The sequence below is a fragment of the Rhopalosiphum padi genome, chromosome 2 (genome assembly GCF_020882245.1).
Source record: "Rhopalosiphum padi isolate XX-2018 chromosome 2, ASM2088224v1, whole genome shotgun sequence".
In the NCBI taxonomy this organism is placed as follows: domain Eukaryota; kingdom Metazoa; phylum Arthropoda; class Insecta; order Hemiptera; family Aphididae; genus Rhopalosiphum; species Rhopalosiphum padi.
The window spans coordinates 43,510,733-43,538,091 of NC_083598.1; the positions used below are offsets into that span (position 1 = coordinate 43,510,733).

The 27,359-nt window shown below is 29.9% G+C and overlaps 1 protein-coding gene across 3 annotated transcripts; it reads left to right on the top strand.

Annotated features, from left to right (window-relative positions):
- LOC132920790 (fatty acid synthase-like) lies at window positions 1–26,939 on the top strand. Of its 3 annotated transcripts, none has more exons than XM_060983464.1 (32): window positions 1–491; window positions 16,551–16,766; window positions 16,848–17,000; window positions 17,096–17,470; window positions 17,536–17,774; window positions 17,841–18,071; window positions 18,150–18,341; window positions 18,405–18,527; window positions 18,602–18,832; window positions 18,917–19,106; window positions 19,210–19,439; window positions 19,552–19,689; window positions 19,767–19,939; window positions 20,007–20,151; window positions 20,255–20,368; window positions 20,434–20,542; window positions 20,687–20,938; window positions 21,054–21,230; window positions 21,301–21,455; window positions 21,645–21,818; window positions 21,878–22,183; window positions 22,295–22,749; window positions 22,810–22,933; window positions 22,998–23,174; window positions 23,238–23,417; window positions 23,519–24,298; window positions 24,511–24,756; window positions 24,850–25,317; window positions 25,386–25,604; window positions 25,670–25,924; window positions 26,084–26,320; window positions 26,389–26,939. In XM_060983464.1, the coding sequence occupies exons 2-32, from the start codon at window positions 16,565–16,567 to the stop codon at window positions 26,500–26,502; spliced, it is 7,164 nt and encodes a 2,387-aa protein (XP_060839447.1). In that variant the 5' UTR covers window positions 1–491; window positions 16,551–16,564; the 3' UTR covers window positions 26,503–26,939. The 3 variants fall into 3 exon arrangements, with proteins under 3 accessions (XP_060839447.1, XP_060839446.1, XP_060839445.1); XM_060983463.1 differs by lacking the exon at window positions 1–491 and adding an exon at window positions 6,160–6,479; XM_060983462.1 differs by lacking the exon at window positions 1–491 and adding an exon at window positions 12,506–13,077.
- Window positions 26,940–27,359: the final 420 nt, after the last annotated feature.

Sequence of the window (27,359 nt, forward strand, 5' to 3'; positions counted from 1 at the left end):
TAATACTATTCGGAAACGGAGGAGAATATAAAAAAATAAAAGAAGAAGAGAAAAAAAAAAACTCCGATTATTAAATACTTATCATCGTCATCATCATCATCATCATCATCTTCGTCGTCGTTATTATTTTGTAACGCCCAATCCGCCGCCGCTCACGGGACGTCCACCACGCTATATTTTAACAATAGCGTGCGCCGAATAATTCGTTCAGTTTCACACATCGCACGTCCGCACTCGGACGTTTCGTACCACACTGTGTTGGCGGCGACAATTTTTGACGCGTTCGTCTCCGAAATCAATCAACAGGACGAGAAGGAGGAGAGATATCGTCGGACGCTCATTTTTTTCTCGCGTGTGTGCCGTTGAACAATTTGTCGATCGCCGCCTTTTCGATATCGCCCGTTTGTCGCGCTGTCGAAAAACCTCATCGGCGAATCGCACGCGTCCCGCCGAGTGACGCAGAAAATTACAATCACTCAGACGCCGTACACGTGAGTTTTTGGTCTATACAGATCGCAGTGATGATGTGATAATATTATCACGATTTATTGTCGGTCGGAAAAAAAAATAACAAAAGCCAAAATTTGATAGGTAATTGCGTTTTTACACCGCCTCGCACGGACTCGTGTGTCGTGTGTAGTCGTGGTGTTGTACGGGATCGTGGCCACGTGTTTCTACCGGCAGCGTTGTGATAATAATATTTACCACGACGCCGTCGTCTGGGACTCGGGAGCTCCGAAAAAATACGGTTTTTAAAAATGATTTCTCGTTTGCGATTTCTTCCACCGCCGTCGCCACGTCGCGTCGTGCCGGTGTTTCGATGATCAGCGGCATCGGTGCGGCGGCGGTGGTGGTGGTGGGTCACACGTGAGTGGCGCGCGCGCGTATCGTGTCGTCGTCGACGACGCGCTATTACAATATTTCATTATTATTATTTTGACTGACGTATTAGATGTGTTGTGATGTACTGATATATTATTATTATATTGTTATAGCATACAGTGTGTTCGGGGCGTTTTGTCGTTTTTCTCCGTGTGCAGCTACGGGAAAACGAGTCGGCCCACTGTATAATAATATAATATTAAATATACTACAATATTACATGACATTTATATTTTATTGTGCAGTCAATAAACGTCTGATTATATTATTTTGTCATACACTTATACGTATACATTTCTGAACGTTTTCATTACCTTGCTACGCTGTTGCTCGTTCGTTTGCCTTTAACGCAATGCAGAATTGCAGACTTGTGAGTGAGACCACAGCAATAACAGATATTAATAAAAGATTATTAACATTTAACGTAGAAACGACAAGAATCATTTGGCATGAAAACGACTCATCATCATCACCATTTATTTATCGATAAAATTATAATATCTACTACGAAGTTTGTTTCTTATCTGTCGTTTGAATTATGATTTTACTCTAACCAATCTAACCTCTGCTTCCTCTGTTTCCAAGCATAGTATAGGTAGTTTCGATAGGCAAACAACGTCGGTTAGGTTATATTTTATTTTTAAATCGTTTTCCGCAGATGCGTTAGACATACAACACAGTGATAGTATAATACGTATTTACTATTTAGCTAGTATTTGCATGTTCACACCCTATATTTTTTTGAATTCTTTACAGAAAGAAATACGTATGACAAGAACAAATATTAATTATTAGGTTAAATAACCTGCTTAAGATTTTACGATAAAGCATAATTTTTCTTTATCTGATTTTGATCGAGGTTTAAGAGTTAATTTTTGTTTCTTTCGACGCGACGGCTGTGACGACCGTAAATTGATTGGCAAATTTTAATGGAGATTCGCTGTGTAAAGACATTAATTACGTATATAAATTTATTCAACGTAATGCTGGCAAATTATTATTTATTTATTTCCTACTCCAATGATAATTGTTTAATTTTTTATAGTTCGCAAACTTAAAATAATATATTATAATGCCGATTAAATGTGATTTTAACATTTTCAGTTAGATAATTTTAAGCTATCTACGTGTAAATATTTCTTGTTAAAAATGTATTAACTATTATACCATATGGATTTGTATAATCGTCGGCTTAACATGTGTTTTTGCATAGGTTTATAGTAATGAGCAAATTTTTGGCGTATTTTACTATTGTAAATAATATTCATCGAGGGAGTTTAAAATTAATAAAATCACCCACCACAAATCCCTATGAAATTGTTTGATCCTATTTTCCGAATTTTGACAAGTTTTGATTATTTTTTGCAATTTTTCGTATTGAAATATAATGTTAATATTTATATAAAATTGTTTATTAATTTTTATTTAGTTATTAATCATCTTTTACCACCAGATACCTACTAAACTTAATATATAATTTATATACCTACACGTATGTCAATTTATTTATTGGTATATTACTGCATATTTAACTTTTTAGTCATGTTTATAGTTTTTTTTGTAAGAATTGATTAGTTTTTCATGGTTGTAAATTGTGTAATTAACGTCCATTAAACAATTTATCGATAAAAATTAAATCCTTCTTAAATGTTTATATCATAAATGGATATCGTTTATTGAGTACCTAGCTTTCATTAAGAGATCTCTACCAAAAATTATATCAATTGTTATTTCTTTTATTGCTGTATTGACACTAAACACAGCGTTATTCTAGCGTGGTGTTTGTTGTCTGTAGATGAACGATTGCTATATTTCTCTTGCTAAAAGTCAAGCTAAAAGTATAAATAATCCCGGCAGTGATTTGATTTGGCTTATACACGAATACACTTTATACCTGCACTGAAATAGTTCAATTTAAGTGACTTCAATCAGGTTTTCTCACAAAACACTCCTAGTATTAGTATATTTAAAGTATGTTTATATAAGGGACCTTGTGGAAAATTATCTAGACGAAACTGAAGAACAAAAAGAAAAAAACAGGTTCCTGAACGCATGTTCGCATTAAACTCAATCAGTCCACAAATCTCTGTTTATACAATTTATTAAGTTCCTTATTATTAGATTTGTGAATTTAATGTTTCCATTTTTCTTCGTTTCCTTGCATATATTGCAAACTGTAATTATGAGTATCATTCAGATTTGTTGACTATTAAATAAATAAAAAAAATGTTATGAGGTCAACAAGTATATTATTTGTATGTATTTTTCCTTCACTAGTACAATTAGTAATGTATATATTTTAAAATCGCGTGACCGTTTCGTTTCCCGTCAAATCAGGAATTGAAATAATCATCTACTCATTACTTGTAACTCCTAAACTTTTGTTTTCATAGTAAAAAATTCTTCATTATTCAATCAAGTATTATTTAATGTGCAAAATTTAAAGTAAATTTGAAAATTAAAACATTTAATACTTAAAGTTATTGTTGTATAAGTAAACATCAAATGCGCATGATTAATAATTAGGTACCTACTACCTATTATATACGTATTACTTACCGAGTAATAGGTACCTATTACCCAAGGTGGATATAATACCACCTTGCTATTACCTATAGACTATTATTTACAACTTTACTATAACCATAGAATGTTGGTATGATCTTGAATATCCATCGATATGCTGATTCTTTATCTAACATAATATTATTTTATTTGAAGTTTTTATTAATATACATAGTATTTTATGAAAAAAAAACAATGTATATAACAGCAGTCTAATCTAGTGTTATTTACTCCAGAAATAGTTAATTATATTTTTGTCTGTGGATATAAATTGTAATTGTATGATTTGCTTCGATTTGGCAGTCTTTAAAAGATAATTCATAAATGCATATGTGTTATGAATAGTATATAAGTTATTTATCTACTTTTAATAATATTTAAATTAGTGATCTATATGGTTTAGTCTTAACTCATCGATAATAATAGAAAAAAAAACTATTTGTCAAAATACCAATAGTCAAATTTACTTTTACAATCTTAATTATTATAATATTCTTTAGTAGCTCTTTGTTGTTAGCAACATTTTAACAACTTTTTATTATTATTATACCCGTTGATAAAAAAGGGTTAAGTGATAGTACAACAAACATTATTTCCTACCTTTATTATACGAAAACATACCTACAAAGAACTGAACTAATCAATTACCAAACCTTTTTAGATATTAAAATCATTTAAGAATACCTACAAATGGAAAAAGTTTAAATAGGTTAATATTTGACAGCTTACATTTGTTTAGTTCTATTATGTTTATTAATTATACTTTTACTTTGTAGTTTATTTTAATATTTATAAATATTATAATAATATAATATTATATAATATTTAAAGTATAAGTATGCAAGTATGAAATTGGTGTTAACTATTTAGTGTTATGCATAGACGTAGCCGCCTCCCGTATGTATAAAATTACTTCTTAACGAACATTTTTTTAAAGAATTATTCTAATATGTATTTATTTATATTACCTTAATTAATTGTTTATTTATATAATTTATATAACATTTTATTGATAGTTTGGCATACAAATATACAATTATCTATCATAATGTGCTTCATAAATATTATATTAGGTTAATAACTTATTAAATTTAACGATGTTTTAAAATCACATATTTTGTCTATAGGTAGGTACGCATTTAAACATAGTTATTAGTTATGCGCTGACGACATACTAACAAATAACAATATATATATTTATATATTATAATATATTTATTGCAATAAAATTCAATTAAACATTTCAACTAAGAAGTATTTTCTCCCATCATATAAAATATAAATTACTTAGATTTTTCGCTTACATATTATAAGATATCAAAATATATGTATTTTAAACGTTGCAAAGTTTATAAATTTCCCATCTTTAGACTGTTGATACCCGAAGGACGATTTATTGGTGATGGGTGATATAAACTGTATAGGTACGACGTGGTATAGTAAGGAAATAACACATGAGTATCAACAAATATTTAGGTACTTATATTTTATTTCATACTACAGACTTTATGTCTTTATGATTTATACATCTATATTATCTATACATTCAGAGACATCTCTAATTAACTAAATACTTACAAAGAATATGCTCATAAATTCATAATATATTAATTATATAAAATAAATATGTTTTTTATATTATATTTAAATATATCGGGGTAAAAGTTATTTGATTCGTTAAAATAATTCAAATTTGAGTAAATGGAAAAACAATAGGAAATTTAAAACCTGCTGCAGAAGCATTTAGATTATAATAGTATATTGTTTAGATTGGATTTTTGTATTGACACATGCAAGGTCGTTTAACTGCCGCATGCCGATGGAATTATTATCGTTGATATAGTAAATACAGGGCAAATAATTTCGCTGTTGTCTGTGTCTATTTTTTTACGTTTTGGATTTTTTGACCGCATAATCGTCATATTATATAGTCTTGGTACCTATTGGCTATTTACCATATACGTAGGTTGTAGATGTAGTATAGCAGTATTACCAGTAGGAGGTATAGGTTTTCGGTTGTACGAAGATCGGTAGTGGTAGTCATACGACCGCATCGGACACGCATTAATAATGTCATTGACTCTTTTAAGAAAAAACCGGGTCCATTCAGGCTGTGTACGTATTGCACACACACACATATATATATATATATTATATTATATTATTATGTAGTCGTTTATGCCATAAAATATATATAGCATATTATAAATGAAGAATAAATGATCTGCAGGATACGATATATATATAATCAGGATAAAACATTTTTGGTATATTATAACATGTGCATCATTTAATATACTCGCGGTGTATTATATTGGTATATTACCTATATGTATGATATGTAATGCGGGTATACATATATATATATATATATATATAATGTATTATTAAATATAATATTTGGACAAACGGCTTCTCTTTGTACCGTGATTATCGTGTGTAATCTTTTAACATTGATTTGCCCTTGGTGCATTAAAACGGTGTTAAAACCGTATTTTTTCGCCGTATAATAATAATAATAATAATAGTAATAATATGTACATTATTATAATATTATATTTTTACTCTGCTCTTCTTTATCTCGTTGACCCGGTCGTTATTGCTTCCATCGATTCTTAAAAAACAAATCATAGCCTACGCAGGTAGATAGAGGTCCGCGCACACGCACGTATACGCGTATATATATATCATATTTACGGATTTTCTCAACGGTCTCCTTTCGATTGTACGTGGCTAATAATTATAGTAATTGGCCTTTTCTCCCTATGCCAGCCAATGATCACAACTATACATATCGATCATTATTGTGATATCGAAATCGAAAACGCACACTAACGCCGTTTGTCCGCGCACATCAGTCAGCGTGAACACAGGTAGTGTCGTTCGTTCTTATTTTGGAGCAACAACTGGATATTATTATTACTATATACATGCACGCAGACGCATAGTTGTATTATATATATTGTACATAGATACCTCAACACTGCATAAATTTTTGTAAATTGTTCATCTCGGCTGACATTTGTATACATGTAAGTACCTAACCTACCTACTCTAACAAACGTTTATTATTAATTTTTGTTATTTTCGATGAAATAATTAAATTTGACGTTTATATTTAAATATTATATAACCCACATATTTTAATTTAATTTTCTGTGGTGATATGACATTTTTTCATTTTTTAAATTTATTTATTCATTTATTTTCAGTAAGTTAAAATTATAATCATTGCATTTGAAAATATAAGTTACTATTACAGTTTTATATAAATAATAATTCAATATAGGTATATATAATAGTGTACTCGTACAAGCAAATACTATAGTCTATAAATACGTATACCTACATATGAATAGATTACCTACTATATAATACATAGGTATAATACAGTGGATTAATTAATTTTAAATTATGGATCCTCGATGGAAATCAGTTATTTAAGATGTACTTAGGTAGTTCTGCTTTCTTAAATTATTATTAACAAGCTTTTATTGATGGTATTATTGTGTTGGATTAATTTTCTGAGAATCTACATTTATTGCAATTTTTACAACTATTCGGTATTTTTGTGTATTGATACATACATACATATATATATGTATATATACTACGTATATGGATGGTAGATATTACCCAAATTGGTCAACTGGATAGGTATTATAGATCATCGTTCATTCAGACATTTTTTTCTTTAAACTTTTATTTCAGTACTTCAGGAGTGTTAATATTATACAAATTTTACTCAAAATACTTTTATGGGTTAGAAATGCAAAAAAAAAAATGCTATCTTTAACTATTTTTGTAAAACAATATATTTTTATATCAAAAGATTACATAAAAAAATAATAATAATTTATGACTGTTTCCATATTACATATACCCTGAATATATATTTTTTTTGTTGAACTTTTACGTATCAATTTAATTATTTTTGACAATGCGTATAATTATTTAATGATATGTTTTGAAGTTTATTGCAAAGTTGAATACAAATCAGCTCAATCTGCAATTAGAGTTTTACTATACTAACAAGAATCCAATCCAAACATATTTCGCCATTTAGGATTTTATAAAAATAATCGTAAAACAAATAAGTACTTAATACTAAATAGTCATAACATATTGTTATACTAACATTTTTTCTGACGCGGTAGAATGTAATATTGTCTAAACACTAAATAATAGTCAATATATTTTATATCGTCAATAAGTTAAATATCTCAATATGCGTTCTTTCTGTAAATATAATTAAATATTAGCTTTATCGAGTTATTTACCATGAACGCGTTTGAACTATAGTTCGAACCTAAATAATATATATTGATATTTACACTAAAGATTCTTAATTGATCCAATTTCTATTCTAAATATAATCTATTTACTTATTATAGTTTTTAGTTTTGTACTTAAATTGTGTACTACGAGTATCAGACGAGTATAATATAGGGTCGCATTTGGCTCGATGAAGTTAATACGCATGTCCATTGTCCATATAATGTATTTCTCGACTTCTGTACCTATATTATAGTAAACTGTTTAGCCTTATTTGCTGATATGAATAAAAAATTAATATTATATATGGTTCACTATAATATATAATATTGTACCGAACGAATAATTATTGATACAAAAAATTATCAGACAAACTGCAATGGTCTAATACTCTAATACTCTAATAATGAAAATTGATATAAATATATAATAATATATTATCGAATACTGATTAGGAACTATAATGTTTCCGTTTTATTATTCCGACGCCCTTGTTTAATTAATACGGACAGACCGCGAGTGAAAACTTATCTAATATTCAATGTCGAGCTTTAAAATGCGTGCGTAGGTAAATGTCGGATATTGATATATTATGTAGGTGATCATTGATCGCACAAACCGAAAGAAATACTTTTTTTCTTTCTGCCACTTGAAAACACTTAATCCAAACTACCTATAGAAAGTACGCTGAGTTTATCTTATTTATCCTAAACGATATATGTATAATGTTTGCGTATACAAATTAAATATTATTATATTCATTAGTCATTACTATTCGCGCCTATATTGGCTATACATATTTTACCGTTCACGGTTCGTCAGATTATCCATAAAATTATATTAACAACATTACATAGGTACTTACTATATAGTATACTACCTATTTACATTATTCGTTTAAATATGAATTTATTTAGGATAATATGTCACATACATACCTACTTAATTCTCTTCTTCTGTATACAATATTCTTGATAAAATCGTACGGCGTAGCTATATATTCTGTCTACTTGTTGTTTGTTAAAAATTCCCTCCGGTTTACTTAAGCGTCAATCAGTCCTTTATACCGGCAAGACGTGTATTGATTTTTTTAACAATGTTTGATAATCATCTATAACTCAACTATAATATACTTTCTCCTCGATTTTTTTTTATCCCTTTTGCCCATCATTATTGCTCGTTATCAGTTTTTTTTTTAATTCGTCGATTTCGGTTACTTTACAATTATTTTAACATTAAGAAATGAGAACTAAGAAGCATCAGCTATTAAAAACTTGTGTAACTCAGCCTACATTATTTTATAAGGTGAAAGTAAATTTATTGTTAATGAAATAAGATCATAAAAAATACGATTCTATTAATTTAACGAATTAAATATTAATATACTTAAATTATTATGTATTATAGTTAATATCTATTAAAAAATAATACTGATTATTATATAATATGTATAATCTATATCTAAGGTTTATAGATAAAATAATAACATTTTCTGCGACGTTGTTAAAGTAATTGGACTATTATAATATTTGTTAGGTATTTTGTCATGATATATATATAGTTGTTATAGATAAAAATGTACAATATAATAAGTATAGACTATCAAAATACAATATTATTTACCTATTTCAACCCATTATATTCTCGCAGTTAATTTTTCACAAAAAATGTAGAACGCACATAAGGTGTTGAGTTGCAATTTTTAAATTTATAATTTTATAAAATACTAGGTATATGAGGTATAATATATGTAATTTAATAAATTGATGAGTATATTCATATCATAAAATCAGTGCTGTCCTTACAATTTGTGGGGGCTACAAAAATGTTTACAAGTGCGTGAGCGCGGGGCCCAAACGGAAGTCAAACCCGCGGGGCCTGGGCCGCGCTCGTCCCGGCCTTAGGACGGCCCTGCATAAGATATAATCATAAATTGTATCATTTTTTTGTTAATAGAGAAAAAGTAAACTCAAGTGCACTGATCACAATAATTATTTATTCTCTAAAATTGATATACTAATAGAGACGTAGGCACCTACGCTAAACGTATATTAAGTAGAATAATATGACCGCGTCAGCTCAAAATGTCTATGATTTGATTTTTTATACCTGTTTATGTAATTTAAATACTTGGTATATACGTATAATGTTATAAAACAATTAACGGTCAAATTATGTAGAACACGAATAAATTTATTTATGAAATATTTGATGTTAAATCCATTGTCAAAAATGTTACAAATAAATGGGGGCAACGGATGACCCAACTTAATGTTGTAGAATTATTTGTATACCTAATTGTATTATGTGTTTATTTTGTTATTGCGATGTTAGCATATTATAGCCATGATTTCAATAATTATGTATAAATAATTCGCAGTGGTATTATTATATTTTTGTGTACACGTGGATACATATCGTGATAAAGGAATACTTACATAACATCAACATGTTAAACTCTTCATCCGTGAACTATTATAAGTAGACACGCGGAAATTTATCGCAGAACTTAAATACAACTTATATGTCTATAACTAATTAATTTGATAATGATTTCGGTGAATTAGGTTCATAAATAAAAAATTAGGTATTCATATGATTAACATACGGCCTACTAAATTATTTATGTAGCATATTTTTTTATTTTTTTTATACACGTATACTATATAACTGGACACATAGGCCTATGTCATACGGAGTTCGCAAAACTAGTTTTAAATTTTCGTAGGAATGTAAACACGTTTTGAATTTATCTCGTAATTACTATTTCGTTTTGTTTATACTATTTCTTTATATTTATCTGCGATATTACTCAGTGAAAATTACGTAATTCGAATATAACTGACTTTTTGATTGATAAAATCTGTTACAAATTATCCATATATTGGCTATTATTCTTTAAACATAATATAAAGTGTATGAGTTATTAAAATGTTTCAATTTATAATATTTAAAAGTAATGATTTACTCATACTTTTATAATAGGATATTGACACGATGGCATCTTGGTATGAATAATATGTAATCTATAAAATATAATACATGTCATACAGTAATTTATTTTCACGATTCTTAATTAATATCATATTATTTTGATATTTAGATATAAATTATACTTTTTTTTTAAACTATTGTAAATGATTAAACGAATAAGGATATCTTTAAGATCGCGTCGAGTTGTCTGTTGTAGAAACATTTATAATAATACTATATGCTAATAAAATTAGGTGTAATTAAAAATATTTTTACGTCATTTCATTTAATTGACACTGTCGTTGACGATATATAAAGCCTCAGTGGCGTCAGTAGTTTTCTTGACAATTTTGCAAATATCGACATTTTATTGATATACATTGGTGATAGACAAAATAGTATAAAAGGCTAGTGAGGGTACCCTCAATAGGTATTTATAACAAAGTAATTATAATTTTATTTTATCCACTCTTTCTGAAATGTATTTTAGTCATCTTTATACTGTTTTTTTTATCAAACAAATTAATTATCTTCATTGACGCCAATTTTCTATTATTTATTACTTTGAAAACTTCTTCAAATATTCCTTGGAGTATACATACAGAATTGCAGTGATTATAATTATATTATTTGTTCTGACCAAAAAACATTTTATTATATAGGATAATATATCTTAAGCAATTTTAATACTATAATTGACATAATTTTTTTTAAATTTTTAGTTAATATTGGTAGGTAGGTAGGTGTATTTTTATATCGAAAAAAAATTAATGTTTCTATATGAAGTATTAGTTAAGTTGACTCCGTGAATAGTAGTTAATAGTAGTAATACATTAGTAATAATTAGTTCCCTGTGTAATGAACTAATGTCTAATATAATAAAAATAAAAATTAATGTCACTCAACAGTTCCCAAAAGCCGAGTTCCTTACTAGGAAATTAAAATTTATACTAATTATTATAATATATATAAATATATTATTATTGATAATAACGATCGTTAAATTGTTTTTTTATCTCTTATTTTTAAAATAGGGTAATAAATTATTAGTTTTTAATGCGTGATTATGTGTAATCTTAAATGATAAATAAATTTTTATATTTAAACCGTAATTACGATTCGTACAATTATGATCATTAAAGAATCTCATGGAATAAATATTGTAGCGTTTGAAAAAAAAATCAAGTACATAATTGTTTCCTATAGCTATTACACATAAATCAGATGTTAAAGGAATTTTAAAGTATAAAAGGAATCTATTAAGGATATCATAGTGGGCATTATGGGAGGATCTTGTCAAATTCCTTTATGTAGTAGGGTGTTGGTCGGAACTTGTTAGGGGGGGGGGGGGGTGGTGCAGTGGTCGGTGTTTGGAATTTGGGTTTTTGAAACCACTCTCAACTGTGGGAAACCGTCGGTGTTTCGAGCGATGACGAATGCAGAAACGTTTGCTTCGATTGGTAGGAAAAGAAAACGAAATACGAAAACAAAACACAAAAATCTGACCCAGTGCTGCGTCGCATTATATTGTGATTGTTGCGCTCGTTGCCGCCGCCGCCGCCGGCAGATATCGCCGTATACCCGTGTGGCTATATTGACCTTGTGGCGAGACTACGATCCGTTGTCGGCGGCAGCGCTAATCGCGGCGGCCGAGGATACCAAAGACCCGATGACGCACCGCGTGCGTGTGTCGTCGACTCGATCGTGCGCGTGCGCGCAAACGATCCCTCATCCAATCGGATCGCCGGTTCTAGTATCACGCCACCGACTATCCTCGGGTCACGCCACTTCCACATTTCCACAGTTCCACCTAACCACCTCCCCGCCGACGCGACGATACACGGTAGAAACGGTTTTTTCTTCGCTTTTTCTACCCATTTCATTTTTCATCTCCTCTTTCCGTTTCACGATCGCGTTATTGCACGCCGTAGTAAAGACTAGCTAAAGCGCTTGTATTGCCGAGGTTTGTTTCATTCTCGTGCCTGGCGTCCGTCCGAATAATATCGCCAAACAATATTTTGAAGAGAAACAAACACGATATTATCTCGTTAAACCTCACAAGTACGTTCTTCAGTCGTTCGCGTGTTCGAATTCAAAGCCGTAAAACGGTTTTCGGCGTGTTACAATTATTATCGTAGCATAAAATATTAGTCGTGTTACGTCGACAGAACGGCGGTGACTATACGATAAATAATCGCACGTATTTTTTTTATCGAATGATAACTACATCCGGCGAATCGAATACGTCGTGAGTTTAGTAAACGTCAAGCCTTTTCCAGTAGAGTAGTGGTTCGAAATTTTTACGACGACGCCGTGTCGGGTTAACACACACCACTCGACTCGCCGATCAACAATATTATATACCTAGTACGACCGAAATGGGTAAGAACTAAGAAGTAACTAATTACAATCGTCGAGATAATATAATTATCATAATTTATTAATATTTCATAATTCATAATAACTACTATGATAATAATATTGTATTGTTTATTTGTGTGCTACTCGAGAGATTACACGCCGCCGCCTAGGCGTTATCTTTTCGGCAGAGTATTCGTGTGCGATAACAGTTGCGCGGCTGCCGGCCCCCGGGGGCTGCCTAGACAAATATTCTCTAATACACAATAATACACAGTTCAGTTGATGTTATGTTTCTTCTCTCTTTGATTTCCTTAGATCCAATTATAGTTTATGTTTTTATTTATTTTCATGATATTATGTACTAATGTACAAAATCATGTATGCTTAGCTCAATTCTCCATCGTTCTATAGATTTATTACATTTTCTTTTAGGTACATAAAACAAATCGTAGTAATTATTACTTTTCTGCGGTCGTGGTTTTAGTTACTACCGAGAGTAGTTTTCTCGTCGTCCCCACACCGCTATTGAATATTGTTATGTGGCAGTAATTATATTCATTGATCGATGCTCTCTTATGTTATTATAGGTAAACCACTAGAAAATTATTAATAATTATCATTCATCTTTTAATTACCTCAGTCGTAATTCATTGATCAAATTGTTGCGATCTAACGGGCCCCATTATCACGCGTTTCAAAGATCATCTCTCAGTTTAGTCAATTATTATCGTATTTATCGTGGAATTTTCTTTTAATTCCGTAAAACGTGACAATGGCGCTGTCGATCAGTGCCTATTTATTCATCATCGCCGAGACTTAGATTCATTATATTACAAGTCCAGTCAAACGGTCTAATATTATGAATATTTTTCGAGTATTATGCTTTCACATTAATTTCATTTTAACTGCTGCAGTGGCATGCTCAATTTTTTTTAAAGGGTCATACGAATTTTTGGCAACTCACTATTTTCAAACCACGTTATAATTATAATGGGAAAAATAAAAATATATTTTTGCATTTACTTGTGGGTTCTTGTTAGTTATTATACATTATTAATTGGGTGTAATGGGAACTCGTACTTTTTATTAAATGAAAAATATTGAAATCATTATTTCATTAAATTGTATTTTAACAATTAATTATGAAGAATCAATAGACAAAAAAAGGCAGAAGTAGGGTATATTATGATACCCTCATCTCCCGTGAGCATGCCCCTGAACTTGTAATCAAACTGTCACTGTTGTAGCTGTAAACCAACACACTAAAGCATTCAACACGTGACACTGTAATGATGACAAATTGATTCGATTGAATATATATATATATTTTTAATTATAAAATCTATTAGTTTTTGTCATATTTTAACGATTATTATTTATTATTTAACAAAGATAACAATGTATCAAAATCATTCGCTAAACAGTATACATTCTATATACCGCGAATAACGCAAAGTCTACATTAACTACCGATCCTACATTCTAACCTACTAATTAATTATAATTTTGAAGAATACGATTGTAATTTGTAAATTGTAGCAATAATTAATAATGTCCTAACCAAACGTAGGTATACCATATTATTATAGTATTTAACACCCATTATTATTATATTTCCTATGGTTTAAAAAAAAGTTATTTCTGTAATTAAAATTTTATTTTTATTCACATTAAACGACATCGTTAAAATCTAAATTTTGCATGATCATTTATAACTTTATAATTTGTGACACCTTTCTTGGTTTTTTTCAATTACAATAATTCGTATACCTCGTACTCTAAAATTTGTGAAATAATAAAATTTTGTTGTTAAATTTCAAAATGTTTATTCTTTTTAAATCATACCAGATGTTTGAAAAATTTAACAATGCAGTTCCTACCTATTTACTCACAAACATTTTGCTTATTGAAGTTTACGTACGTAAATTGTTGAATTTTCAAACATCTGACGTAGTGATTGTGTAATTATAGGTAATATTATCTTGAAATTTGTTACCTATATCGGCTATATCTGTAATATTATTTTATGAAAATATAGTTATAGAAAACTAGTTTTAACTAGACTTAGAAAAAATTGTGTTCACGGTCTATGTATGTTAAATCTTAAATGCCTAGTGTAGTGTTATTTTATTACGACCTTTTTCAAGGTCATGGATATTTTAAACATCGTAACAAATAGGTATAATGATCTCGGAAAATCTGTGTTTATAACATTAATACTTTTAGTAGATTTTAATAAATTATTATTATCGAATAATAACCTGATCTAGGCATCTAGTTTGACCTTATATTAACTATTATAAAAAAATAGTTGATTCTATTTATTCACACAATCAATATTTTGCCACTAAAATATTATAATGTAATGTTTCTTAATTCTTATAGTTTTATTTTTGTTGGATAATATATAGTATGTTGTGAATGTGAATTATAAATAATTAATATGGTAGATATGTAGGCAGGAACATAAAACAAATTGTACACTACAAATATTCTTCTGTAACATAATTTAATATATTGTCAGTAATAATAGTAATTACGTTTTAAAATATTTAATATAATTCATTATATTCATAATTAATTTTCATTTTTCAGTAATTGTATAAAATATAGTATTCCTATAGTAGAGTTTGTAATGTTTGTTTGTAATGACAAGCTTATAGATTTAATAATGTTTTTAGTTTTTATTTACATAAAAGTATAAAACACAGAAATTAATGATAGTAGGTATGGCAAACATTTAAATAAATCTTGAGTGTAAAATCAATTTTTAGTAGTCTATTAATTTAAGGTAATCTTAATTTAGTCAGTACAGTAATTCTAAGTTAAACTGTGTGTTGCAAAAGCAATGCATTGGAAGTTTACTGATTTTTTTTATCTAAGATTATTTCTTGGTTATTTAAGTTAGCTTACTCAAATATAAGCAAATTGTAAGACAATTTCACTTGTAACTAGGATATAATTTAAGTTAAATAATATATTTTTTTTATAAAAATAACAAATTTTAATTAGATACCTATATTGTGTCATATACAGTTTGTTTTATGAAATATGAATAATGCATGTATCTAGGTATTAATTATTTATTGCATTACAGTATTACACTGTACAGTGCCTTTATAATATAAATTATGTTACACTTATATTTTGTTTGTAAACAATAACTGAACATGATATTTTTATTATGATTTACTAATTCATTAAATGAAACATTTGCTACATATTTATATCTATAGATATATAGCGGGATATATAGTTAACATTAATAATTGTTTTATTATTTAGTACAATATCTAATATGAAATGAAACATTTTGTTGTTACATTACTTAGCGTAAATGTGTTAAGATGAGCATAATCTAATTTTATTTTATCCTCAGTTTCTGATAGATACATACTTTTAAAGTTGGCAATTTAAAAATTACAATAATGTTTTTATTTTTAATGTTATTTTATTCTACTATTACAAATAACATTTTTTTAAAAAATTTTTAGTAGCTGAAGGCACAATGCCAGCAAGATTCCCACAGGCTAATCAACCAACCAGCAACGGAGCTGTGAATGGTACCTCCCCATACTCAGGAAACGATGAAATAGTCATCAGTGGTATTTCCGGACGTCTTCCAGAATCAGATTCAATCGCAGAGTTCAGGGAGAATTTGTATGCTGGTGTTGATTTGGTTACAGATGATGAACGCCGTTGGCCAGCTGGTAAGTAAAACAGTATATACTTTGTGTTATATATTGACATAACATTTTTCCAATAACATATATATTTATAATTTATTTCAGGTCTACATGGCCTCCCAACAAGAACTGGTAAACTCAAGAATTTGGAATATTTTGATGCCAATTTCTTTGGAGTGCATGCTAAACAGGCTGAAGTAATGGACCCACAATTGAGATTACTTTTAGAAACTACTTATGAATGTATTGTGGATGCTGGTAAGATAATTTATTAATCTTTTATTCAATATGCATATGTGTTATAGAATAAACAAAAAAAGTTTTTAAATCTAATCATCAATATGTGGAAATAGGTGTGAACCCAGATGATATACGTGGATCTAAAATTGGAGTTTACATTGGTGCGTCCAACAGTGAGACTGATGATTATTTGAGTAGACTGCCAGAACGTGTCAATGGTTATGGCTTGACTGGATGTTGCCGAGCTATGTTTGCCAACAGAATATCATACACATTTGATTTTAATGGACCCAGTTTTGCTATAGACACAGCTTGTTCCAGTAGTTTAGTTGCTATGTCACAAGCTGTGCAAGCTATTGAAAATGGGCAGTGTGATGCAGCTATTGTTGGAGGTGCTAACCTATTGTTGAAACCTACAAATTCATTGCAGTTTCATAGATTGAGCATGTTATCACCACAAGGAATGTGCAAAGCATTCGATGTCACAGGTAAATCAATTAATATTTATGATAAGAAATGAAATTTTTTTTATAATCATGTATTTTTATTTAAGGAAATGGATATGTGAGAAGTGAAGCTGTTGTAACAATATTTTTGCAAAAGGCTAGTGTTGCAAAACGTAGTTATGCCACAGTTATGGGAGCACTTATCAACACTGACGGATTTAAAGACCAAGGAATTACATTCCCAAGTGGCGCTATGCAAAATAAACTTATCCAAGAAGTATATGCTAAATGTGGTGTTAACCCATCTGAAGTGTCGTATGTGGAAGCTCATGGAACAGGAACTAAAGTATAGACATTTAATTTTTAAAATATTTAGATTAAACATTTTATAACTAATAATGTCTTTATTTAGGTTGGTGATCCTCAAGAAGTTAATTCTATTGCTGAATTTTTCACTAAAGATCGTACCACACCACTGTTAATCGGTTCTGTTAAATCTAACATGGGCCACTCTGAACCAGCTTCTGGTCTTTGTTCATTAGCTAAAATTGTAATTTCCTTAGAAGCAGGAAAAATTCCCGGAAATCTTCACTTTGCTAACCCAAACCCTGATATTCCAGCTTTATTAGATGGAAGATTACAAGTAATTTCATAATAAATTAAATAATAAAACAGTTTTAGAAAAAAAAAAAATTACTCATTATAAAACTTACATTTACAGGTTGTACACAAAAACTGGGATTACAGCGGAGGCTATGTAGCACTTAACTCTTTTGGGTTCGGTGGTGCCAATGCTCATGTTTTATTGAAGTCTAATCCTAAACCAAAGACTGCTCCAATTCTAAATAATGTACCACGTTTGATTTCCGTATCTGGAAGAACAAATGATGCAGTTAACAATATGTTAAAAAATGTAAATCACTTTATAGCTTTCAATTTATTTTTTTAGTTATTTAATTGAATGTAATTTCGTTAGATTGCTGATACACCATTAGATGACGGTTTTGTTAGTTTATTACATGATATTCATGCTAATAATATTAATGGACATGGTTATAGAGGATACACTGTCCTTGGAAAATCAATCTCTGAAGTGACTGTAAGTTATTTTTATTTTCGATGTTGGATTATTCAAAATACTGAAGTTATATTATTTTGTTATTATATTTTTAGGAAGTCAAGCCTACTAAAAGACCAGTTTGGTTTGTTTTTTCTGGAATGGGAAGTCAATGGGCTGGTATGGTTGAAGGGCTCCTTCAATTAGAACCATTTGCTCGGGCAATTAATAGAGCTGCATCTGTACTTCAAGTTGAAGGACTAGATTTGCTTAGTATTCTTAACTCAAAAGACGAAACAACATTTGATAATGTCCTTAACTCATTTGTGTCTATAACATCAATGCAGGTTAGTTATTAGAATTCATTTTAATTTTAATTTTATATATTAAAAATAAGTATAATGATAAATTAAATTTGTTGTGTGTTAAAGGTTGCTTTAGTCGATCTGTTGAAATCAATTGGAATTGAACCAGATGGTGTTGTTGGACACTCAGTTGGTGAACTTGGTTGTGCATATGCTGATGGTACATTTAATGCTGATCAAGCAATTTTGGCTGCATTCTGGAGAGGTCGTAGCATTTTAGAATCTAAATTGCCGCAAGGATCTATGGCTGCTGTTGGTAAGTTGAATATTTTGTTGATTTATAATTATGGTTTATACTTATATTAAATATTTTACATATTATATCAAATCGTTAATACTAATAACATTTTTAATTTAAGGTTTATCATGGGAAGATACTAAAAAAAGATTGCCTGCTGATTTGGTTGCTGCTTGTCATAATAGTGAAGATAGTGTAACAGTATCTGGTCCACCATCAAGTCTCACTGCTTTTGTCAAGACTTTACAAGCTGAAGGAATTTTTGCTAAAGAAGTTAAGAGTTCTGGATATGCTTTCCACTCTAAGTACATCGCTGATGCTGCACCTAAGCTCCGCAACAGCTTAGAAAGAGTAAGTGTTTTATGGTCTTAGTTAGTGTACAAATATGTGTATGTGTTCTACAATTTATTATTTAAAAAATGTATTAACTAAAAAATATTTTTGTCATTTTATTTTATTATAGATTTTACCAAATCCAAAACCTCGTACATCTCGATGGATCAGTTCTTCCATCCCAGAAGCACAATGGAATACTCCACTTGCTCAAATGAGTTCAACTGCATATCATGTCAACAATTTATTGGCTCCAGTTTTGTTCCATGTTAGATATTTACATAGATTTTTTTCCTGTAATAATACATTTTTTTTTACTGAATTTCTATATTTTTGTTTTTTTAGGAAGCTCTTGCTCATGTACCAAAAGATGCTGTTGTCATTGAAATCGCCCCACATGCTTTACTTCAAGCCATTCTTAAAAGGGCTCTAGGACCTGAATGCTCTTGTATTGGTCTTACTAAGCGATCAACAAACCCTGAAGGAAATATTTCTGTATTATTATCAGGCATTGGAAAGTAAGTTTTATTTTTATATATAAATTTATGTAATCAAAGGTATAATGCTTTAATGTTGATGATTTAGACTGTACAATGCTGGAGTTCAACCAAAAATTAAAAATCTATATCCAGCTGTTTCTTATCCAGTAGCTAAAGGAACACCTATGATTCAGTCTTTAATTGAATGGGATCATTCTGTTGAATGGCTTGTTACCAATTTTGCTCAAAAGGTAAATTAAAAATGTTTTGTATAATTATACAAATGAAAAAATAATAATTTTGTTTTTATTAATTATAAATAATTTAATTTTAACTTGAATAATTGAAATATAGGAAGCAGGATCTGGAGAATCTGTTATTAAAATTGATTTGAGTACTGAAGAAGACCAATATTTGTCTGGACATGCTATTGATGGCAGAGTATTATTCCCTGCTACTGGATACTTGGTAAAATAAGAGTTAATTTTTAATTTTTTTGAATAACTTTGAATGTATGATTGTTATTTTTATAGACACTTGTATGGAGGACTTTTGCTAAACTTCAAGATAAGAACATTGAAGATTTCCCAGTTGTTATTGAAAATGTACAATTTTTACGTGCAACTATAATGCCTAAAGACGGTAATTATATAATAAAATAATGTTTATTTTATTTATAATCAAAACTTTTAGCATAAATAAAAAAATACTACCATGATATTACTTATTTTTTAAATGATATCTTAATTATTCTATTAACTTACAATTTTTTTTGTTATTGTACAGGAAACGTAAACTTCCTTATCAACATTTTTGAGGGAACTGGCAATTTTGAAATTTGTGAAGGTGGCTCAGTTGCTGTTACTGGCCGTATCTACATTCCAGATGATATTGAAACAGAACAATTAGAATTACCTGAACCATATGTCGATGAAAATAATTTATCACTTAAATCAGTAGACATCTACAAAGATTTGGGATTGAGAGGATACGACTACAAAGGAGTATTCCGCGGAGTTAACGAAGCTGATAATAAAGGTTTTTAGTGAATACTTTTCTTTAGTATTTTATATTGAATATGTAAAACATCTAAATTAATATTTAATGTTAATGTAAAAAATAAAATAATAATTGTTTATTATTTTAAATGTAGGCATCAGTGGCAAATTGGATTGGATTGGAAACTGGATCACATACATTGATACAATGTTGCAGTTTTCTATTTTGGGTTTGAAAACTAAAGAGTTGTACTTACCAACAAGAATGCAAAGAGTTATTATTGACCCAGCAAAACATTTAGAATATATTGAAACTTTACCAGAAAATAGTCGTAAGTGTTTTTTATTTGACACATATTGTAACATAATTTATTACAATAAATATTTTTTTAAATGTTTTAGCTGTTCCGGTATACATGTACAGAGATATTGATGTCATCAAATCTGGTGGTATTGAATTGCGTGGCATGAAGGCTAGTTTGGCTCCAAGAAGACAACAATCACAGGCTGCTCCTAAATTAGAAAAGTATACATTTGTACCATACAACAGTGATAAGGTAATTTTGATGATTATAATGATCAGTGCTGACTTATCTTATTTTATAAGATTTCCATTTCTATTGTTTACTATTAATATATTATATATATATTAAACTGCTAGACTTCAGCTATATTTTAGATTTCAAGTATTAACAATATAATAAATAATCTAATGGTTTAATAATTTAAAATTAATCATTTTTAAGGCTTCTCCCGTAACAGACGTCTCAAGTGTTTTTGCTGCATACCTCCAGATTGCATTGGAAAATAGTGCCGGTGCAATGAAAGTAAAAGTTGTTGAATACGGAGCAGACAAACCATTTGAAGGAATTTATATGCCTAATGTTGTCAACATTCTGGAATCTGAACCCTTAATATCTGTAAGTATTGCAACATAAAATATTTAATAGTTCAAGTAACAATTTTTTTATTTTTTCAGTTGGATGCAACATTAGCTACGACTCAAACACAAGCTTTAGCTCCATTTTTGGGACCAATGGAAGTAAAAATGATAAACAAATCATTGGAAAATGGTCCGATTGAATCTAACGCTCATGTAGCAATTGCTTTTGATGTGTTACAATCTCAAAACAAATTGAACAACTTGGCAGAGACAGTAAAAGATGGTGGCTTTGTTCTTACTTCTGAATCTAATAATGTGTCTCAAAGCCTTATCGAAAATAGTAATCTTGTTTTTATCAGCAAGTTATCTGCCGAAGATAGAACTTTCTTCTTATTGAGAAAGGTATAAAGTGGCTATTAAATTTGTTATGTATTTACCCTATGTAATTAAATCTTATATTTAATTGCATTAACTTAACTTGTCTATTTTTAACTGTTTCTATTTGATTTTTAGCTCGGTGAAGAATTACCAGTCAGTGAGGTTATCCAAGTGTCTGAAAAATCTTACGAGTGGGTTGAGACATTAAAATCGGCTCTAAAATCTGCTGAAGCTGACCCAAGCAAGAAAATAGTTTTGTTTGCTCAAGGAGAAGACACTAATGGTATTATCGGTTTGGTTAATTGTGTTAAACAAGAACCTGGTGGCAACAGTGTCAGATCAGTATTCATTAAAGACCCGGCTGCACCAAAATTCTCTTTAACCGCTCCTCTATATGCTGCACAGTTGAAAAAAGATTTACTAAGCAATATATTGAAGCCTAATAGCGTGTGGGGTACAATGAGACATTTGAAATTAGAAAACCAACAGGATAAACCCTCATTACAAGTTGAGCATGCTTACATTAATGCTTTGACTAGAGGAGATTTGAGCAGTTTGAAATGGATTGAAGGACCTTTGACTTATTACAAGTGAGTATTTATTGTTTTAGACAAAAGTTTATTGACTTACAAGCATTTATTCAATTTTAGACCTGAATACAACCCAAATACTGAATTATGTACTGTTTACTATGCACCACTTAACTTCCGTGATATCATGTTGGCATCTGGAAAACTTCCTCCTGATGCATTGCCTGGCGATTTAGCTGGACAAGTATGTTACATACTTATATTAAGTAACGACATTTAGCAATTTTTATATTTAATATTTTATTTAGGACTGTATTCTTGGACTTGAATTCTCTGGTCGTAACTCTAAAGGTAAAAGGGTAATGGGTATGCTTGCTGCTAGAGGATTGGCTACTAGTGTTCTTGCTGATCCTGGATTCTTGTGGGAAGTTCCTAGCAAATGGACATTGGAAGAAGCATCAACTATTCCTGTTGTTTACGGAACTGTAAGTAATTGAATGCCAGTTAATTTGAATACAATAAGTAAGCATATACATTTTTTTTTCTAGGCCTACTATGCACTCTGTGTAAGAGGAAGAATGAAGCCAGGCAACTCATTGTTAGTTCATGCTGGTACTGGAGGTGTCGGCCAAGCAGCAATTGCTATTGCTCTGCATATGGGTGTTACTGTTTACACTACCGTTGGTAGCAAACAAAAACGAGAATTCTTGAAAAAGACATTCCCCAAGGTATTAAGAATATAATTATTATCACTAATAAACTATAATAATATTTTGTAATAATTACAAAAAAATTAAATGTTTAACTAATAATTTATAATTTTATTTAGTTGACTGACAAAAATATTGCCAACTCTCGTGACACCAGTTTTGAACAACACGTATTAAGAGAAACAAAAGGTCGTGGTGTAGATCTTGTTCTGAACTCATTGTCAGATGATAAACTACAAGCATCTGTTCGCTGCTTGGCCAAGGATGGTCGTTTCCTTGAAATTGGTAAACTTGATTTGTCAAACAACAGCCCACTGGGAATGTCCGTTTTCTTGAAAAATACTACATTCCACGGCATTCTATTGGACTCATTGTTTGATGCCAAATCTGAAAGTGAAGACAAGAAAGAAGTTGTAAGATTGTTAAACGAAGGTATAAAGAATGGTGCAGTTAATCCTCTACCAGCCACAGTATTCACTGAATCTCAAGTAGAACAAGCATTCAGATTTATTGGATCTGGTAAACATATTGGAAAAGTAGTATTGAAAATTAGAGACGAAGAATCTACAGCAGTTGTTAAACCTGCAACCAAACTGGTAAATTCTATTCCACGGTCTTATTTGAACCCAGACAAAACATATGTCCTCGTCGGAGGTCTTGGAGGATTTGGGTTGGAATTAGCTAACTGGTTGATTGTCAGAGGGGCCAAAAACCTTGTATTGACTGCCAGAAGTGGAATTACCACTGGTTATCAAGCTGCTTGTGTAAGCAATTGGAAAGAATCAGGTGTTAATGTATTGATATCTAAGGCTGATTGTTCAACAATTAATGGAGCTCAACAATTGATTGATGACAGTAACAAATTGGGACCAGTTGGAGGTGTCTTCAACTTGGCCGCTGTAAGTCACTTTTATTATTTTTCTATGTATGTTTAAAAGTTACGAATGACTGTAAATTATAATATCGAATTTGAAGTATTTAATTTAATATTAAATCTAAATAAGTAATATATTTTATAACATTTAAAACATTTTATACTGTTCGTTTTAAAATAATTTTCATTTTTTTTGTTTGTTATGAGTATTTATAATTGGTTATTAATTATTTTAAGGTATTGAGAGATGCATTCTTAGAAAATCAAACTCCACAAGATTTTGAAATTGTGAGCAAACCTAAAGTAACTGGTACCAAAAACTTAGACACAGTTACCAGGAAGTCTTGTCCCGAACTCGATCACTTTGTTGTATTTTCATCAGTATCTTGTGGACGTGGTAATGCTGGACAAACTAATTACGGTTTTGCTAACTCTGTCATGGAAAGAATTTGTGAAGCTAGACAAGAAGCTGGTCTCCCAGGGGTATGTCGATATTGATATAAATAATATAATATTAATTTGTTTCCAATTAGAACTAATTAAATTTGATATTAATAATTAATTTATTGTTATTAGTTGGCTATTCAATGGGGTGCCATTGGAGATGTTGGACTTATCATGGAAACTATGGGTGGAAATGAGACAGTGGTTGGTGGTACGTTGCCACAGCGTATGGCTTCGTGTTTGAGTGCTTTTGATGTATTTTTGCAACATCCACAACCTGTCTTGGCTTCTATGGTATTGGCTGAAAAAAGAAAGGGTGGTTCTGGTGGTGCCGGACAAGTGAGCCTAATTGAAGCTGTTGCCAATATTCTTGGTATCAAAGACACTAAGAATATCAATGCATCAGCAACTCTAGCTGATCTGGGTATGGACTCTTTGATGGGAGCTGAAATCAAACAGACTTTGGAAAGAAATTATGATTTGGTGTTGAGTGTTGGTGAAATCAGAACTTTGACTGTTAAGAGATTACAAGAATTGCAAAGTGATGGTAGTGAAGTTGTTGCTGATACACCTAATGGGACAACCGCCGGAAATGATCAGGTTTGTGTTAATCATTATTGATTGTTTTATGATTATTTTAAATTAAATTCATAATGTTGTGTTTTTAGGTTGAATTCAGTCAAAGTTTAGTTCCTCAAGAAACTATTATCAACATGAAGAATGATGAAAATAGCAAGCTTAATGTGTTTATGTTCAGTGCAATTGAAGGTTTTGTGTCTGCACTAGAAGAAGTAGCATCTAAATTACCTTATAATATTTATGGACTTCAATGTACTGAAGATGCCCCAACTGATTCAATGGCGTCTATGGCAAAATTCTTTGTAGCTGTAAGTTGTTATAACTTTATGTTTTGAAAATAGAAACTAATATAATGTTTACTGACTTTTTTCAGAAAATTAAAGGAATCCAAAAGTCTGGGCCATACAATCTTGTAGGATACTCATTTGGTGCATCGGTTGCTTTTGAAACTGGTGTAGCATTAGAAGCTGCTGGTGAGAAAGTTAGCCTTGTACTGTTGGATGGTTCTCCATCTTATGTTTTGACACATCAAAATGCATTTAAAAACCGTCATTCGGATAACAAAGTAGATGATAGAGATGCTTTTGCATACTTTGTATTACTTTTCAAGGAACTAGACTACCAAGTGGTAAATTTTATATTTTATGTTTATTTAAAAAAAAATTATATATCCTTACTGATAGTTAGTTATTACTTATTTGACAAAGTTATGGTTTTATTTGTATACATAATTTATAATTGAATGTTTTCAATTAATTTTAAACTGGGAACTTTATTTTAAATTTAGGTCTTCGACCAAATTGCCACAAAAAAGACAAAAGAAGAACAACTGGAAGAAGCAGTGAATATCTTATCTGATTTACCCTTAAATAAAGATGAACTGAAAACCGCAGCTAAACTATTCCATGGCAAATTATTTGTTTCGTTCTATTACAAACCTGAACAGAAATTCAATGGAAGTGTCACCTTAGTTACAGCAAAAGACAACTTTGTATCTCTTGGACCAGACTATGGACTGAAACCTGTATGTTTAATAATATACCTAAATTTACACTAACTTACAATAATCTTACTTTTTTTTTAATTTTACAGCTTTGCAAAGGTTCTTTAAACATCCACTCTGTTTCCGGAGATCACAGGCAAATAGTGAAAGGTGAATCTGCCAACTCAGTGGCACAAATAATCTCTAAGTCATTTCTGTCATAAATAATGTGGATATTTGACTAAAGCATTTAAGATAAATGGTTAGGTTAATAATTTCATAGGTATGGAAGTAATTTAATTATTTTTTTATACATAAATTTAACAAAATTAAATTTTTAAAACCAGCACAAATCATTTTTGTTGCAATCATCATTTAACAAATGAATGTAGAGTTTATTGTGTTGTTGTAAATTTTTAAAATATTGTTGTTTTTTTTTTCGACTTTGTTAGTGCTTGTATCAAAAATTAAAAGTTGTGTTCTTTTCAGACTTAAGATTAAGGCTAAAAAAAATATGCCTTTGACACCCATATAAATATATTTATATATATATATATAAATATTTTTTTTTGTTTTGTTCCAACACATTCCAAAAAGTGTGTTTACTAGTTAGGAAAAACCATATTGTCATAATATAAGTAATATAATTATTTTGAAATAATTGGACTGTTTATTTTATTATTTTACCTTACTTTACCTGTACTTTAAGAATTTTATGAGAAACTAAAATGTGTTTCTTATGGTAGTCATTGATCATGTTATGTATTAATAAATAAATATTGTATATCCACAATACTTATGTATAAATTGCAATTGAAAAGTAAAATGACTAACAAAATTTTAATTTCCACATTTTGTTATTCATTTTTAAATTGACTACAGTAGTATCCGCTTAATGGGGACAAATAAGCAGAGTCTCTAACAAATAATGTATTTCTAATTTTTGATACATTATTATCGGTTTATTCGGATAGTCGGGTAATGGGGACAGATAGATTACCGCCTGATGTGTCCCAATTAAGCAGATTTGAATGTATTCTTATTTCTTACCATTTATTATGCATATTGCATTTTAATTAAA